The sequence below is a fragment of the Oncorhynchus kisutch genome, linkage group LG6 (assembly GCF_002021735.2).
Source record: "Oncorhynchus kisutch isolate 150728-3 linkage group LG6, Okis_V2, whole genome shotgun sequence".
NCBI classification, from domain to species: Eukaryota; Metazoa; Chordata; class Actinopteri; order Salmoniformes; family Salmonidae; genus Oncorhynchus; species Oncorhynchus kisutch.
The window spans coordinates 25,776,659-25,793,798 of record NC_034179.2 but is presented as its reverse complement, the minus strand read 5'-3'; the positions used below and the strand labels follow the sequence as shown (position 1 = coordinate 25,793,798).

General features: G+C 43.3%; 1 protein-coding gene across 2 annotated transcripts; it reads right to left on the bottom strand.

Annotated features, from left to right (window-relative positions):
• Positions 1 to 341: 341 nt before the first annotated feature.
• LOC109892563 (vascular endothelial zinc finger 1) lies at positions 342 to 17,140 on the bottom strand. Of its 2 annotated transcripts, XM_020485184.2 has the most exons (6): positions 16,768 to 17,140; positions 6,736 to 7,490; positions 5,311 to 5,380; positions 4,744 to 4,906; positions 3,167 to 3,202; positions 342 to 2,786 (listed from the first exon to the last, which is right to left on the bottom strand). In XM_020485184.2, the coding sequence occupies exons 1-6, from the start codon at positions 16,912 to 16,914 to the stop codon at positions 2,437 to 2,439; spliced, it is 1,521 nt and encodes a 506-aa protein (XP_020340773.2). In that variant the 5' UTR covers positions 16,915 to 17,140; the 3' UTR covers positions 342 to 2,436. The 2 variants fall into 2 exon arrangements, with proteins under 2 accessions (XP_020340773.2, XP_031682333.1); XM_031826473.1 differs by lacking the exon at positions 3,167 to 3,202 and having other exon boundaries at positions 16,768 to 16,901.

Here is a 17,140-nt window from a genome sequence, read left to right as displayed (position 1 = left end):
ATAGAGCATCTATGGGTTGGTTTCACAGACACTGATTAAGCCTGGTCTTGGAGTAGGTAGTGATTTCCATCGTGAATCTCTGTTGACAAATATTTCTTTGTCTAGGACGAGGCTTAATCTGTGTCCGGGAAACCGGCCCTTGGTGTCTATCGCTGAAAAAAGGAACCATTTTTTTTGTTGTTGCCTAAAATCCAAAATGGCACAAAGCAATCTTACAAAAGATTAAACACTATTGCTGTCAATTAAGCTGCGGGGTGAGAGTAAAAGCTCTCTAATGAGTGGAATAGTTACATCCCACTGCTGGCTGACTAATCAGGAAATGGCACACAGCCACCCAACCATCATGTTTTAGTCTTTTTATTTAGACATCCCAAATAGAAGGCAAATAAAACATTGCGCATGTTTACGTAATTTGACAAACATACATTTTTAAAAATGTAGGAATGTTTTACCTTTCTGCTAATCAGAAAGTCTTCATATATACAAAATTACCACTGTTAATGTTCTAATACAAAAGATTATCTTTCACATGTCTAGTATTTTAACTACCACATCCTCAGAACTAAAATTGTTTTGTACAAAGATATACATTCAACTGCCTTCACAGGTGTCCCAATAATTTCCAAATCATTTTTTAAATTGTTAAAAATGCTGAAACGTTCAATTCAAAATATTCACTTAGTTGCATCTCATAATTGTATAAAATTTGGCAAGCAAGATGCATCTACTCAATGCATAAGAAAACACATCATTGGACTTTCTTTGAAAAAGTGGGAAATACAACTCACATGCATCTTGTGTGTGTGTGTGTTCTTTCAGGACAGAGTATACTAGACCTCACACAGCACAAAAACCTTGCAATGGTGATATGGCATTCAACAAAGAAAACTGTTAGAGAGAACATCCTTAGGTTTAGCCAAGTAAGAAGTCTTATCTAGTAATGGTAATCTATGGGTCCTAACAGCCATAATGTCAAAGATGTGCTACCCAGGACATGCTGGCCCGACTTGCCTAAATCCTGGCCTTCCTTCGGCTGCAGCAAAACTACAACATGATCTAGTAATTCATTATTTTCATACCCTTCTCAGAAATCATTAGTGTTTAGTTCTTCATACATTAGTCCATAAATCACCATGACACAGGCGGAGACTGAAATGGATTACAAGATTATTAAAATGGACGGCTATGTTAACAAGAGTTCTTGGATCCCTAGTCTTTGAAGGACTTCTACTTTTTTCCTTTAACAAACAAAGATATATGGTGAGTTAAATATTACAAAGTAACATGGGAAAGACCAGGATTAAGTTAGACATGTATTCAATTAAAACCTAAAATAAAGTTGACTGGGCTACTCTCAGTGAGTTTCCTGAGCAGAAGGTCCAAACTTTTGGGGTCCTCAAAAACAAAATTATAAAAGGTTACAAAATATCTCTAACAAAACTAATCTGTCACCAACATGATAATAATAGTTTAAACATTGGTGAACTTCAGGACCATTCCCTCAATGGCATTTGTAAGCCACTAGATGGCCCTGTTATTATGTAGGCTGGTTACCTAACACTCCAATTTGATCTTTGATAATACTGCTGTTTAGTTACACATGGGATATGCTTTCAGTGCAAGACTAGTTCCTTTCTCAGTTTGTATAAAACAATTGACATCAACTGATGACCAAATAAAAGAAACACCTCTGCCATCCCTAATAAAGAGAAAAATAACTATCCTAATTATACATATTTAACAGTCAACAGGGACAATGTCCAGATATCCACTTCAACAAAATACAGAATAAATTGTTGACGGTGATAATACATTAACATGACAACTGTACAAGTTAGTCAATGTACCTCAAGAGCATACATCCAATTTGAAAAACAAGGATACACAGATGTGGAAAAAAATAACCTTCCGTCCAAATGGAAGTCTTTGTCCCTTTTGTTGAACTCATCTCCTAAAAACATTAAATACAGTTTAGCAGGCTATAGATAAAACATAAGAAACACATTGTCTTTGCAAGATAACTTGTGGAACAATAAAACCAACAATTCATACTTATTGCATTAGTCCTTTTAAATGTTGATTTTTTTTTCTCCCATTGCAAAGGTATGGGTGTTTACGTGAGGCTTGTGTCCCCCCCCCCCCCCCCTCTTGTTAATCCTACTGTGACTGGAATGTTGACATCACTGTTTAACACTATCCGACTCACTACATCTAGGTTTGACATCCTTCAGATAATAGACAAAACCCTATCTAACTTCTACACAACTGTTCTGGTTCTCTCTTCTGTGATGTAACATTGGTTGGGGTAGAGCCATGTGACAGGGTATGGCACAAGTAGGCTAAACGTTCATTTCCATGTCTGAGGAAGGGGCACGGGGTCAGGGGCCAGAGGGTTGGGGAAAGATGGTTCATTTTTCTCTCCATCTCGTTTTGTTTTTACCAGGGTGGGGACGAAGGCAGGACCTGGGACAGAAAAGACATACTCTCCATGGATCTCATGGCGATGTTGAGGGGCCCGGACATTGTCATGGACATGGGGGTGCTGATGGCCAGAGGGTGGGCGATATTCATGTGTGCTGTAGTAGGGATGTTGACCGAGGCGATGTTGACGGGCCCAGTGATGGTGACTGGGTGTTGGAGGCTGACGTTAACTGTATTGGTGGAAATGTTCATTTGCGCCGCTATTGTGACAGGGTTGTTGATAGAGTTGCCCCGGTTCATCGTGGTGGTGATGGGGGCGGAGGCTGTTACAGGTGTGGCTGAGGCAGAGTTGTGAATGTCATTATCTAGAGAACAGGGGATAGAGGATATAGTATTAAAGATGTTGTCCTTTCCTTCACTGCTAAACCAATCGAACAACAGCTTTACACTGATTGGTTATTCTCCGTCATTAAGCAGAGGGAGGAATGCTCTCCATACACTGCAGAAAAGTGATCACGTATAGGCAAAACATTAACTTGGTCATTCTTGCTGTGCAAAGTATATTAAAACAGTTTTAAAATTAGAACAGAAATCTACAAGACAACATTTCCATGGATGCAATGATGATGAAGTGGCACACTGGCATGAGTATTTATCCTTGTGTGTGTGTGTGATGTGACTGTATTCTTGGGGGGGGGGGGGGGGGGGTTAGGGTTAGATTCACACGATGCTATGTTATCATTACCTTTTCGTCCCCCTGAGGAGTTCCACTGCCAGTCCCCTATTCAGAAATACAGACACACATGGGTTATAATGGACTGTCTGCAGGCCAGCCAGGCCAGCCAAGGCTGCTCTCAGTGCACTCTACAGGCCCCACTTCAGGTGGGTACACACTACCCGGCTTGCTAGTCCCCAGGGGGAGGGAATGTGCCATACACTTACTGTGATGACAAACAATTTCCTACTTGTAGTGTTCTCTGTGCTCTATGTGGCAGTGGTCTTTCAGGTGGCAGCTAACGCAGAGTGAATACACAACACAGCAGTGAAGCTTTCCTTTCAATGGCCAGGGAAAGAACTTGTTGCATCTTCTGTCTATGTGTAACTGAAAGAGGAAACTTAGAAATGTTGATTAGGTGGCCTGAGCTAGGCTATACTTGACTACACCTCTGAGCAGTGATGTGTAATGGCGTTATGATGCAGTGTTCTCTGGATGGGAAGAGATGAACAGGGTTGTACATGTTCCACAGGAGAATCACAAAAACATGTTGGCTTACGGCCTGAATCACCACAACTCCAATACAGCACTTTCACAAATGGAAATTCACAGATGAATAAACAAAACAGGAAATACAGACAGTAATAGCACGAGGGCTGAGGAAGAAGCCAGTTATTGGGCTGAACTTGACCTCCATGTTATGTATTATACATTTACAGTATATTTAAATGGTTACAGTGCCAGTGATTTTTCTTAATTATTTACTGAGCAGTAATACAAAGTAAGAGTCAATACCACCAAATATATATCAATAACACTAATGAGAAAGACTAACGGAAGAGCAATACTCTGAGAAAAACCCTGCCCTCCCTCTTCTAATTATCTTGCAAGCTACACAAATCAATTGAGTGAAGGAGCTGTAAGTTGCTGTGGTTGGATCAGATATCATTGTCTATGTTCCACTTCTCTCTGCTCCAACACGAGCCAATTGCTGAAAGCGCTTTAAATTTAGAACATATTTCTGCCACAGGCCATTCACTTCTGTCAACGAGAATACATGTCATCAGATTACATACCTCAAGCAGAAGACCCACAAAAAACAGCACAGCATATACATCTCTCCACTCAGACAAACATCCAATTCATGTTTAAAAACAGAATGGTAGTCAAGGGAATTGGGGCAAAATGTAACCAGCGAAGAAGACAAGGTAATGCCCATCATGGACAATGTTCGGTGGGACTTTCCATGTCCTGTAGTGCTCCTCTAACTACACAGAGACTGAAACCTGCCTGAGGATGAAGTCAGCACCAATCAATCAGATGATATTTTCACTGTCATTTAAGGTTTGCCCAGACACTGGCCTCTGGCACACTGTCTTGGTATGGAGTAAAAGACAACTTCTAGGAAAATGTCAGTTATGGATTGAGGAGTGTGAATGTTCAAAGTGTGTACAAAATAATTAAGTAAAATTACTTAAGAGCTTCAAAAGTTGTCATTTTAAAACAGTTTCTCACTTTTTTATTTATTAGGAATGTAAAACCTGAAACGATTTTATTTGAGTTGGGAGGGGGGAGGTGGTTGGTGAGATAGGACTGACATGACATACCTTTGCTACAGGAGTTAAAGTTGGTCTGGCCATGTGTCTTTAGATGGCTGGTGATGTAGGCTGCGCTCAGCATCTTCCCGCAGATGTTGCAGGTGACCTTCCCTTCATGTCGGATCATGTGGGAGCGCAGTCTGTCTTTGGTGGCGAAGGCAGAAGTACAGGCCTGGTCGAGGACAGGACAAGGTCAGAAGGTCAGGCCAGAGGCACACTACTATTCATAGGACAACACAACTTCGTGCTCCAGCTCGGTGCCAAGTGAAGCCTGGATGGAACATGTCCAACTTTAAAGGCTTATAGATAGTCATAAATCTCTACTGGGGCCACAGGGTATACTGCAGTGTGGTGTTGTGGACAGACTGCCATTACAACACTATGACTAATGGGCTCATTTTAAAGACACTAGTCTAGCATAGGAAACTAACAATTACTGTCCGTGCCGACAGAAAGGAAAGTGCAAAGTGGGAGAATTGATGCTAGACGACAGACATGCAGCTCAAGTTGTCAATAATGAGCTGCTGACAAGTGGCCCTAATGAGGCCACACAGTACAGTTCTAGCTCTCTCTTACCGTTACTTGGCATTTGAATGGTCTTTCTGAGGAGTGGACATGCTTCACGTGGCAGCTCAGGTGGTCTGGCCTGGAGGAGAGAAGATAAGAAAAGTTACAATCTTGCTGTAGAATATTAATGGACACACAACACACACTGTACTTTTGACCTTTTCTTGACTCAAATGTTCACTCAGCCCACTCGTCGCAGCACCCAGCGGTACCATTAGTTAGTTTGACTGAAAACCTGGACTACAGCAGACAGGCTGGGAACTAAATAATTTCATCACCGATGATGGTGTGGATAACTAACACAGGCAGCTAGGCCAAAGCAAAACACTCACACTGGTAGTGGTTTTGTTACAAAGGAGAAGAGTCAATTAGAATATTTTCAGCAGTGCTGCGAACCGTAATGGCTGTTCTCCTCGTTTCACTGTTAACTGAGGAGGACAGCAGCTTCCAGACAGAGTGCCTGCTGAACTGCCAGTGACTAAGAGTTGCGTTATTCTGCCAGCCGGCCTCTCACTTTTCAGTGTCCCGATAAACCTCTGCGTCACTGTGTTGGAACCAAGCCGGGCTCTGAGATTATAGTTTGGACAGAGAGCATAATGTTTACATCAGTTTGAGATGCTGGAATATTCACTCACACCCAACTTCTGCTGTTATTTGAACAACTAACAAGCTGTAAGAGCTCTTTGCTTCTTGGGTTTTCAATGGTCATTTGTTATATATTTTGCCATTACTCATGCCAATGAATTGCACATGTGACTAATGATGCATACCTGGAAGTAGTGAGTGGATTTTGCCGTAAATGTTGAAAGAGGCCATCTTTCAAGGCCACTGTTGGCTTTGCTTGGAAAGACAGGAATGCTCAGTCATTCCAGGTGGCTCAGACTTAAAACAAACAGGACCCTGTAAGCAGCAACACCCGAGCAGAGCGGGAAAACTAGGTGCTAGGTTAAAAGGAAATCCCAGGCTGCTGCCTCCCAGGACTGTTTTAATGGCATTCCCTGGGGAAGGGGAAGTGGTGACAAGCTGGCGGGAACCACAGCCTCCCCCAGCCTAAATCCTCTCCTTTGCCTGTCCTCGCAAGAGGGAACTCGGGGACACAAGTTGAACTGCTCTCTAAAAACGCAACTGTTTAAACATGCTGGGGACCACAAAGGCACCGAGTCAAGATTATTCAACACTCCTATAAATCCGTGAGCCTGAGGGCAGCTGTCAATGGGACATGTAAAATGTAACATTGAACAACAGATGGTCAAACACTCCATCTCAGTGCTCGTCTAACACCACATAGAAATTGTAGACTAATAGCCATGTACTAACAGGATCAAAATTGGTTGATGATGGAGGTCAATTGAGTTTGTAATAAATAGAAAGCACTTTTATTTGAAATATAAAACAGCTAGCCAGGGTTAGTGAAAGTGCATGGCTGGAGCCTACCTGGAGAAGCCTTTCCCACACACGGAGCAGACGTATGGCTTGTGGACTCCACCGTCGTGAGAGCGCACATGGTATGTCATGCGGTCCTTCCTCTTGAAGCGCTGTTGGCAGATGGGGCACTGGAAGGGCTTCTCGTCCGAATGGGACAGCTTGTGACGGTTCAGGTGGTAGACATCTCGGAAGGCCTTGCCACACATCTCACAGCCATGGTTCTTCTTCACAGGCTTGGCAGGCTTCTTGGGCTGGCTCTGCTGCGGCACGTTGATCATAGAGACTGGAGACATGATGCTGGAGGCTGAGGACACGGAGGTGGTGGCCGTGGTGAGGATGCCTGCGATGGTGGAGATGTAGGAGGGCTGCCCACTGTTCTCCCTGGGCAGGCTGGAGATGAAGGGCACCATGGTGGGGGCCGTCTGGGCCGTCTTCTTGGGCCGCGACACCATCTTGATGCCCGTGTGGCAGGACTCGTGGCGCCGCAGGTGGTAGCTGTCACGGAAGGCCTTGTTGCAGTAGCCGCAGATGAAGGGTGTCTTGCTCTTGTGCTCCTTCTTCACCACGGGCATGGGTCCCCTGCCGCCACCTGCCCCGCTGGCCACGTTGTCTTTGAGGAGCTCTGCGGCACTGGCGGGGGGTTTCTGGTCCAGGGGGATGGGCATCACAGGCTTCTGGTCCACCGGCTCATTTCCAGAGTTGAGCAGCGGCAGCAGGCTGTTCTGGGCCACCTGGTGCTGGTGGTGGAGGGCTTCATTGGCCTGCTGTAGAGACACAGCAAGTTTAAACACTGGTCAACAACATACAGTACATTCGGAAAGTAGTCAGACTCCTTGACTTGTTCCACATTTTGTTACGTTACAGTCTTGTTCTAAAATTGATTATATTGTCCCCCCTCATCAATCTACACCCAATACACGATAATGACAAAGCAAAAACAGGTTGAGAAATGTTGAAAATCTATTAAAAATAAAACTGAAATATTACATCTACATAAGTACTCAGACCCTTTACTAAATACTTTGTTGAAGCACCTTTGGCAGCGATTACAGCATTGAGTCTTCTTGAGTATGACACTACAATCTTGGCAAACCTGTATTTGGGGAGTTTCCCCCATTCTTCTCTGCAGATCCTTTCAAGCTCTGTCAGGTTGGATGGGGAGAGTCGCAGAACAACTATTTTCAGGTCTCTCCAGAGATGTTCGATCGAGTTCAAGTCCGGGCCGGGCCACTCAAGGACATTCAGAGACTTGTCCCGAAGCCACTCCTGCGGTGTCTTGGCTGTGTGCTTTGGGCTGTTGTCCTGTTGGAAGGGGAACCTTCGCCCCACTCCGAGGTCCTTAGCACTCGGAAGCAGGTTTTCATCAAGGATCTCTTTCTACTTTGCTCCATTAATCTTTCCCTCAATCCTGACTAGTCTCCCAGTCCCTGCCGCTGAATAACTTCCCCACAGCATGATGCTGCCACCAGGTTTCCTCCAGACGTGACACTTGGCTTTCAGGCCAAAGAGTTCAATCTTGGTTTCATCAGACCAGAGGATCTTGTTTGTCATGGTCTAAGAGTCCTTTAGGTGCCTTTTGTCAAACTCCAAGCAGGCTGTCATGTGTCTTTTACTGAGTGGCTTCCATCTGGCCACTCTACCATAAAGTCCTGATTGGTGGAGTGCTGCAGAGATGGTTGTCCTTCTGGAAGTTTCTCCCATCTCCACAGAGGAACCCTCAGAGCGACCATCAGCTTCTTGGTTACCTCCCTGACCAAGGAACCTTCTCATCCGATTGCTCAGTTTGACCGGGCGGCCAGCTTGGTGGTACCAAACACCTTCAATTTAAGAATGATGGAGGCCACTGTGTACTTGGGGACCTTCAAAGCTGCAGACATTTTTTGGCACCTTTCCCCAGATCGATGTTGACAAAATATTTTCTCTGAGGTCTTCAGACAATTCCCTTGACCCCGTGGCTGGGTTTTCGCTCTGAGATGCACTGTCAACTGTGCGACAGGTAGCCTAGGGGTTAGAGCGCTGGGCCAGTAAACTGACAAGGTAAAAATCTGTCATTCTGCCCCTGAACAAGACAGTTAACCCTCTGTTCCTAGGCCATCATTGTAAGAGTAGAACTACAGGTTGAAACTACCGTGAACCTTCCTCACTCTGCCTGCTACAGGCTTGTTATAAGAGAGCGCACTGAAAGGTCAGGTTTTGTTTGTTACTCAACACAGCCAAATGTACCTCACATCCTTGTAGCTCTGCCCTTCTCCTTTATGTAACCCGGCACCTTTTGGAGATTAGCCTATGTCTTGACATTCTTCCTTTATATAACCGCTCTTGCAGTGAGAAAATAGTTTGGGAGGAAATTAATTTAGCATTAGGCTCTTTGTGTTGTTTTACTGGCTCACACGGCCTACTGGGAATAGCCTAATCTGGGAGCCATTCACATGCAACAACTAGGCCTATTGAGAACAGCTTAATCTCACTGCCATTCACAGGCCACATTTTAAAATGATCCGGTGCTGCTAGGAAGGCTTTGCTTTGATGACTTGTCCGCCTCAGCCTTAAGCATGAAACACACAGAGAATCTCACTGCCGATAGACTGCCGATAGTTACTTATCACAGTGGGAGGCCGTTCCTTCTCTTGACAAAACAAATGTGATACCTACTGCGTGCCGATCCGGTAGCGACGAACCTACCGATTCTACTTGTAGAATCGCAATGCTAATCAGTGCACGTCCGTACATCCACAAATGAGCCAGTCACACTTCATATGCAATGTAGGCTATGGGATGGTAGCTAGCTAAGTGCACAACATCAAATACTTCCTCCAAGCTAGCTAACCACTGTAGCTAGCTAGTACTGACATAATTAAATCACAATGGATTAGCTAGTTTTCATGAAGCTGCTGCCTGTGTTAGCTAGCTAAGGACACTGCACTGTTGTGCTAGTTAGCGAAGATGCTAAAGTTAGATAGCTAGCTAAACCATTGACTTTGGGCGGGCACTGGCAGTACGGGATTATGGAGAGTGAATTAAATAGTTTCTTCATTTTGCTAGGTAGTTATCTAGTTGTGATCTTCCGGCTAGTATCAGCAAGGGCTTTTTTTTAAAACTGCCGACACTGTTCAGATGTGCTAAGTACTGTACTGGCAGGCAAACGTTCGACAATAGTAGCGTTGTCTGAGCTTTTAGCCTTGGGCCTCGTAGTTACATGTGTTTACACAACACATGGAGATTTAACACTGGCTTTGTACGGTGCCCTTTCTGACGTGATTTCACAGCTCTTTCACTGAATTGACGCTGCAAAGAGTTGGAGAGTGAAAGCGCGGCTGCCTGCCGGTGTGATTGCGAGGCGCAAGCCACTGCGTCTGAAGCCACACCGAAATAGACAGTGAGTCATTCTGGGCGCATGCGTGGCAGAGTAGACCACGGGGGCCAGAACAGAGCAGTGAGCAGACTGAAAGTATATCAGCGGGGGTTCTAGTCAGCACTTCCGCCCCTCTGCTGAATGACATGCAAGAGAGACAGCCGAACAACACAACCGGACGAAATGCACTGGAAGATCTGAAAACATTCAGCCAGATAATCATCACAATAACCCTTTAGTCTAAAACCACACTGACTGGGAAAATCATTTGCTAAAACCCCACTGCAAGTAGTTGCTTGGCTCTGTTGACTTCCAAGTCCCATATAAAGAATAATCTTTGTGCCGAGCCACATGTATTGACGTTTGGGGCATCTATTTGACGAAATACACACAAAAAAAGCAGGGTTAATGACTTTTTACAGGGACAAAAATAGGCCCTGGCTGTGTCATTAGTGAGGAGGCACACAAACAGCCTGCTGCTGCTGCTGAGGAATCTAAATCTGCTATATGAAAAATGATCCCTGTCATGGTGGTGCTCATTTGTCATGTGTGCAAAAGTAGTCTGCCAAAATAGAGACAGGCTTGGAAGAATCCAGCTTAGTGCCCCCAGCAGCAGCCTGTGCATAAGTTTAGCTAAACCAAACAAGGTGCTCCCCTGGTTAGCTAGTAGCACAACATTACAATGGACTTCATTCCAAACGTGTCCCTAAAACATAAACAAAAAAACTATAGAATTAACAGAAATGCAGTGGTGTAAAGTACTTAAGTAAAAATACTTTAAAGTACTACTTATGTCGTTTTTTGCAGTATCTGTACTTCACTATTTCAGACAACTTTTACTTGACTACATTCCTAAAGAAAATTATGTACTTTTCACTCCATACATTTTCCCTGACACCCAAAAGTACTCATTACATTTTGAATGCTGAGTAAGACAATAACATTATCTAATTCAAAAGAACATCCCTGGTCATCCCTTCAGCCTCTTATCTGGTTGTCTCACTCAACACATGCTTCGTTTGTAAATTAAGTCTGAGTTTTGGAGCGTGCCCATGGCTATCCATAAATGTTTTTTTTAAGTACCAAAAATTTGCCACCTGGTTTGCTTAATATTGAAATGATTTATACTTTTGATACTTAAGTATATTTGAGCAATTCCATTTACTTTTGATACTTAAGTATATTTAAAACCAAATACTTTTGGACTTTTACTCTAGTAGTATTTTACTAGGGGACTTTTACTTGAGCAATTGGGTACTTGTTCCCCACCACTGCAGAAATGTGTGCATTAGACACAGTCCACCCACTCTCCTCCTCAGCAGTGTGACTGCATGGGCTCTGGGGCTGTGCAGGTTAAGCCCCATCTCCTTAGCCACACGTCAGGAAACAGAGAGCCACCAGGTACAGGCAAGAGCCACAGGATGCCTCCATGTCTAACCGCAGTGGTGAATCTCTGCCATATTACACTGAATACACTAAGTGAAACCTGCCATCCGCATAAAGAACCAGATTCAGCCACCACCCAAAGCAGCCCAATTAGAGGAGCTGGCAGAGAGGTGAGAGGCCTTGATGTGCTGTTGCTAAATCAGTCAGTTTCAGTTTAAAGAGTACATGGTTGTGCTGCACAGCAGACAGAGCAGAGGTCCCCCGCTGTGAGAGAAGGTTAGTGACGTCAAAGCGGGAAGCTACCCAACTGACATTAATAAATAAATCACGCAGCGCTGGAATACGTTGTCTGCTTGTCTGCTCCTTGGCTTCAGCGCAGACTAAACAGCCCTCTAGATCAGGGATAAGCACTACACTTGAGGGGAGCACAGACACCGCACCAGACAGACAGGGATGTTTTTAGGAAAAGGATGTGACTGGGGATCCTCCGACTGTGGCAGCACTGTGTCTGCTTACACACAATGTACTAGAAAATATGTATAATGTCTATCATAATTTAACATGTTTATCTAGCTAAATATACTAGGTTATTATGAGAAATATGACCCTCAGGTGATCTATCATTAAATTATGCAGAACGTAGGTCAATGTATTCTCATGTAGTGTAGTTCAAACAGTCATGTGATGGTAGCCAGTGTGACGTCTGCAGAGCTGATAGGCCTGGCTGGATGGATTTAACATCCCGCTCTAGAACATAATCGGCAGAACGGCACCAGGGCTGCTGTGCACAAAGAGAGCCAAGCATGCCCGTTAAGGGTCATTATTGCTGTTCATTGGAGCTTCTTAAATTGAGGAGGAGGACCCCACAAAGTGACCGTTATATTTAGTAGGTCTGGGAATTGCCAGGGACCTCGCAATACGATATTACACAATACTTAGGTGCCAATATGATTATGTATTGCAATTTTTGCTATCACGATTCAATTACTGACATTTACTTGCAATTTGATGTTCCAAACATATTGCTTATGATATGTCTGCTGCAGAGAGAAGAGAAAGTATGCGAATATGAGTTGAACAGTCAATGAAATAAGTGCTGAAAACATGTTGGCTCACTATTTAAAAAGAAGATAGAGAATAAGCTTTGGGATGAAATAACATATTTTGGCGTTAACTTTATTTATTTGTTATTTTGCACACAAAAAAAATCAATCAATCCCCCAATCACTAACATGTAGGCTAGCCTACAACTTGACTGTCATTCATCAGCTTCAGAGCCCAGGTTGGGTGCAACTCAAATATCTTGACATCCGGAGAGAAAAAAAGTGTATCCAGTAAAAGCTGCTGCCAGGTCCTACAAAAATGTACATTCATATTGGCCAGGTCACACTGACCATTTCCATCTGAGACCAAAGGCAGGCATAATAGAGTAGGATGGAGAGGAAAAGTCTTCTCATCTGGGTCTTTCTGATGTGAACACTTTATTGAGTTAATAGAAACATGGCCATTTCATCAGATGAAAAATAACTGGAAACAGACAAACACACACACACACACACACACACACACACACACATTGACCAACTGAAATGAAGAGGGACGCTGCAATTAAGACAACTCCGTTCTCTTCCGCAAGTACGAAAGGGAAAGGTCAAATACCTGACCCTTCCCTTTCACGGTCAGCCATCCATCGATCCACCCACCAGGGCCAGCCAAGAGAGAGGTTGGAAGAGGGGGAGGAGAAAATAAAAATAAATCCCACATTCTCCTCCTTATTTCATCTGCCCCATTGTGGAAGACAAATCCAGCCAGTGATGCACTCAGTGCTCAACAAGAGGTCTTTGTAAGCACATCTTCACCCATTTGGCTCCTCTATTCATGGGCCAGGGCCTGCATTTCTACACACACACACACACACCTCAGCCCAGACACGCTCTCAGACCCAGGAAAACACCACCGCACCCTCCCGCCTCTATTGTCTGCGCACCTGCTCACACTCACTACCATCCAGGATTAGTCATCAATATCATGATTTTCTAGCCCTCTCTCGGGCTGTCTGAACAGGACCTACTGGCCCAGAGGGGGGGCGGGGGGGGGGCTGTACACTGCAGAAGACACAGCCACTGCTGCTGCAGACAACCTGGCCCCAAGAAAGACGTGCAGGGCCTGCAGCGCTTTCACGCTGCTCTGACCATTTTGATACAAATGTGCTCTGAAGGCTGGGGTCACTCCAACGCAAATAATATCAAAATGGAAGGCAGGGAGAATAAGCAACTCTGAAAAGACACTAACAACACTACTGATCGGTGACTGGCTTAGACTTATTATGTAGCAAACAGCGATTCATTTAATGGTTTATTAACTATTTGCTGTAAGAACAATTACATGTCAAATAGGAAATAACATTTTGAAAGTCTTTGTAGCATGGTTGTTCATTTCCTACACATATTTGAGAAAAATAAACCATTTGTAGTCATCTGAAGAACATTGATGAATAACCTTAATTTGAGTGCAAATATATTGCCTTGCCACTGTTTTCAATGTCAGATTAGCTAACAAGTATGTCCTAAAAACAGAAATGAACATCGTTATTTTTGGAACATTACATTCCTGCCTGGGGTTTTCCCAGTAAGCTATCACTGCTCAGACAGTTCCAACATTCTACTGTGGGATAAGCTATAGGCATAACTGACTGTTTTTTTACAGCTCTGGTACTTGCAGGACGTAGGTGGAGCAATAAAAAGACCCTAGACGTAGGCTAAACTAGACGAAATGAATACTTGTGGTAGCCTATTCAAGCATACTCCAGGGACAGATTGAGTCATATAGGAGAGGTTGTTCTGGCCATTCTCATTATCATGCTACCCTGCTGCCAACATCCTTGGGATCAATGAGCGAGTTAGGGCTCCAGAGGAGAGAGGCGTTTAGCGTGAGTCATACGGACGCAGAAGCCAGCGTCACACAGCCTTTCTGTCAGGAACAAGGCATCCAGTGACAGACGCACCTCTTATTATGCGCTGTTGCAGATGAGTAATGAAGGATTATGTGTACTTTAGCTCTCTCAGAAAGCACAATAGCCTTTGTCAAGCACCACTTTTTTTTCATAAAAGGGGAATCAAAGTAAAAGTATTTTTTCCCCTCTGCTCTTGAGTAGTGACAGGTGGTTGATCCCTCTGGCCCTGAGCTGCAACCGTTTGATTAAACAGCGGTTCATAGTCTGATGAGATGGGCTAAAAGAAATCTACACTGAGACAACAAAAGAGTGCTCCAGCATAGGGGTGAAAAAATCTGATAGGATCAACGAATCATCAAGATAACTAAGATAATAATAATGTTAGGATAAATAGACAGTATTTTGGTTTCCTGCACTGACCGCAAGCTGAGGGGGAAAAAATCCTTTAAAATCTCACTTCAAGTGAAAATGAGTCACATGAAATGACAATGATTCATGGCAACTAGCAGTTGCATGGGAGAATTCAGCAAGAGGGCTGCATTTAACATCAACTTTCACCCCATTTGCCACTTCCTAACATCTACTGATCAATGAGGGACTGTTAACATTAGCATCATCACATCACACAACACCATACTACCCTCAGTAAAATTGCTGCACTGTGCTCAGTATTTGGAGACTGACTGCCACTTAGCCTCAACTTGGCCCTGCACACAGGCTCTGGGTCCACTCCAATTAGCCAGCAACAGCTGCACATTTCCAATACTTCGGGAATAGAACAGAGTTAGCTGTACCAGGGAAAATTACAGCAATCACTTCAAAGCAGAAAGCAGGGCTAAAAAGGGATTGCCCGTAGAATAAGAATTTTAAACACTCAAACAATCTGAGCTCCCATTCAAAAAAGAAATAATCTATTTTTCAAGATGGAGCCATGTACCACTTTTTTTGGGGGGGGGGGGGGGGATCAGGCTGCTCCGATTTCAGACTGTTAAACTGATCCAGTCCTGCTGGGGGCCTAGGCATACTTTTATGAGTGAGGTCAACTCCAAGGAATGTTTATAATATAATGTATAAAACGTGTGATACTAATATTATGACGGGGACTATTTCTATTCAGGTGTGAACCAGGTTGCCCAATTGAACACAACCATCATTATTTGAATTGCAACATTGTAGGCCCAGCTCTGAGTAGGTCAAACGGATTGAATAGTTTGGTGGTTGTGGAACTTGACTAGCTATGATGACAATTTATTCCAACAGTCCCCAAGGATCCAAATCAGATAAAATACAAGAAGCCAGCTAACGGATAAAATCTTAACTGCATGAGGTTACCTTGGCCTTGATTTGTTTAAAAACAAACAATCATTCCACTACAACCGTAGGCTAGACCTTTGTTAACCTGCTTGAAAAAACTGCTTGAAAAAACTATTTATCGCTATTATTAATGCCCGGGCCCAATAGGCTAGCAGAATTGTGTCCAATTTTATAAACCAAATATGATACGTTGGTGCAGTGATGCTGTAATGCAAATCTGGAAAGAAACTAAGCTTGAATGCAGGCCAAAAACAAAAATAGTAACGTTAACTATAACCAGCTGACAATGTTGCATAATATAATGGTTAGTTAGCTAAAACTGAGATAGTTATATGGATTGAAATTTCCTTTTCGCAAACTGAAATAAATCACTTTTTATTTTGTGTGCAAATTGAATTCATTCTTTACTCGCGGTCATATAATGTTAGCTAGTAGGTCTAACTTAGCTGGCTATTTTGAATCATTGAGGGGGAAGGAGAAACTTAAACGCTGACTGGCGAAAAAGCAACGAAGTAACGTTAAACGTCAATCGGGAAAGTATTTCTCGCTTTCTAGTGATCCGAGATCCGATTATTTTAGGAAACTAGCTAACTGGCTAGCCATTGTTTATAAAGTAAAGTTATACCGTCAGACAGAAAAAAAACGTATCAACGGTTCCGGGCAAATAAAAAAAAACAAGGCTGGCTGTGGCGTTCTTGGAGCCTGCGAATGATCGATCTATGAATAACGTTTACTGGCTTTGATCTAACAAGCTAACTTACATAACATAAACAAAGCTTTACGTTAGTTAGATAACTAAGCCAACGAATGTGTTTTTTTCCATCACCATAGTAATACAGAAAAAGAGACAAAATAACATTTTTCCAAACGTCATGCCCAACCTCTCAGCTGGAAGCCTGGATTGATGTACCATTGTTTTGCTTGGATAGCTTTACTTAAAATTATACCTTTGAAAAACGTCAGACTGTGAATGTCTATAGTTTCCTACAGTTATTCCATCAATGACCTTACTTTTCGGGTCTCAAAGTTCACTTACCTGAAATAGAAATGTACTCCAGCTCGGTTCCATTGCAACACCTAAAAAAATCTGCAGGAAACCTACAAGAAACCTACAACAAAGCAGCCAAACATGGCAGCTGCTACAACTTCCTGTAACCCTTGGACTGTTCCACTTTGAAAGCATTTTAGGGCGGCAATAATGGAGTTTTCATAAGAAAGTATATCACTTATTTTCAGCACAACAAAGGTTTCAAATATGATTCATTTACATAACCTAAATATCCAACTTATATTAAGTAGAATATGAAACTGGGTGTTAATATTTCTGGTGTAGGCTACTAAATGTATCAAACACCCCTATGTCTGTGTTTCCCTGATTCTGCAGGGGGCATTCAATAAACAGCAGAGGT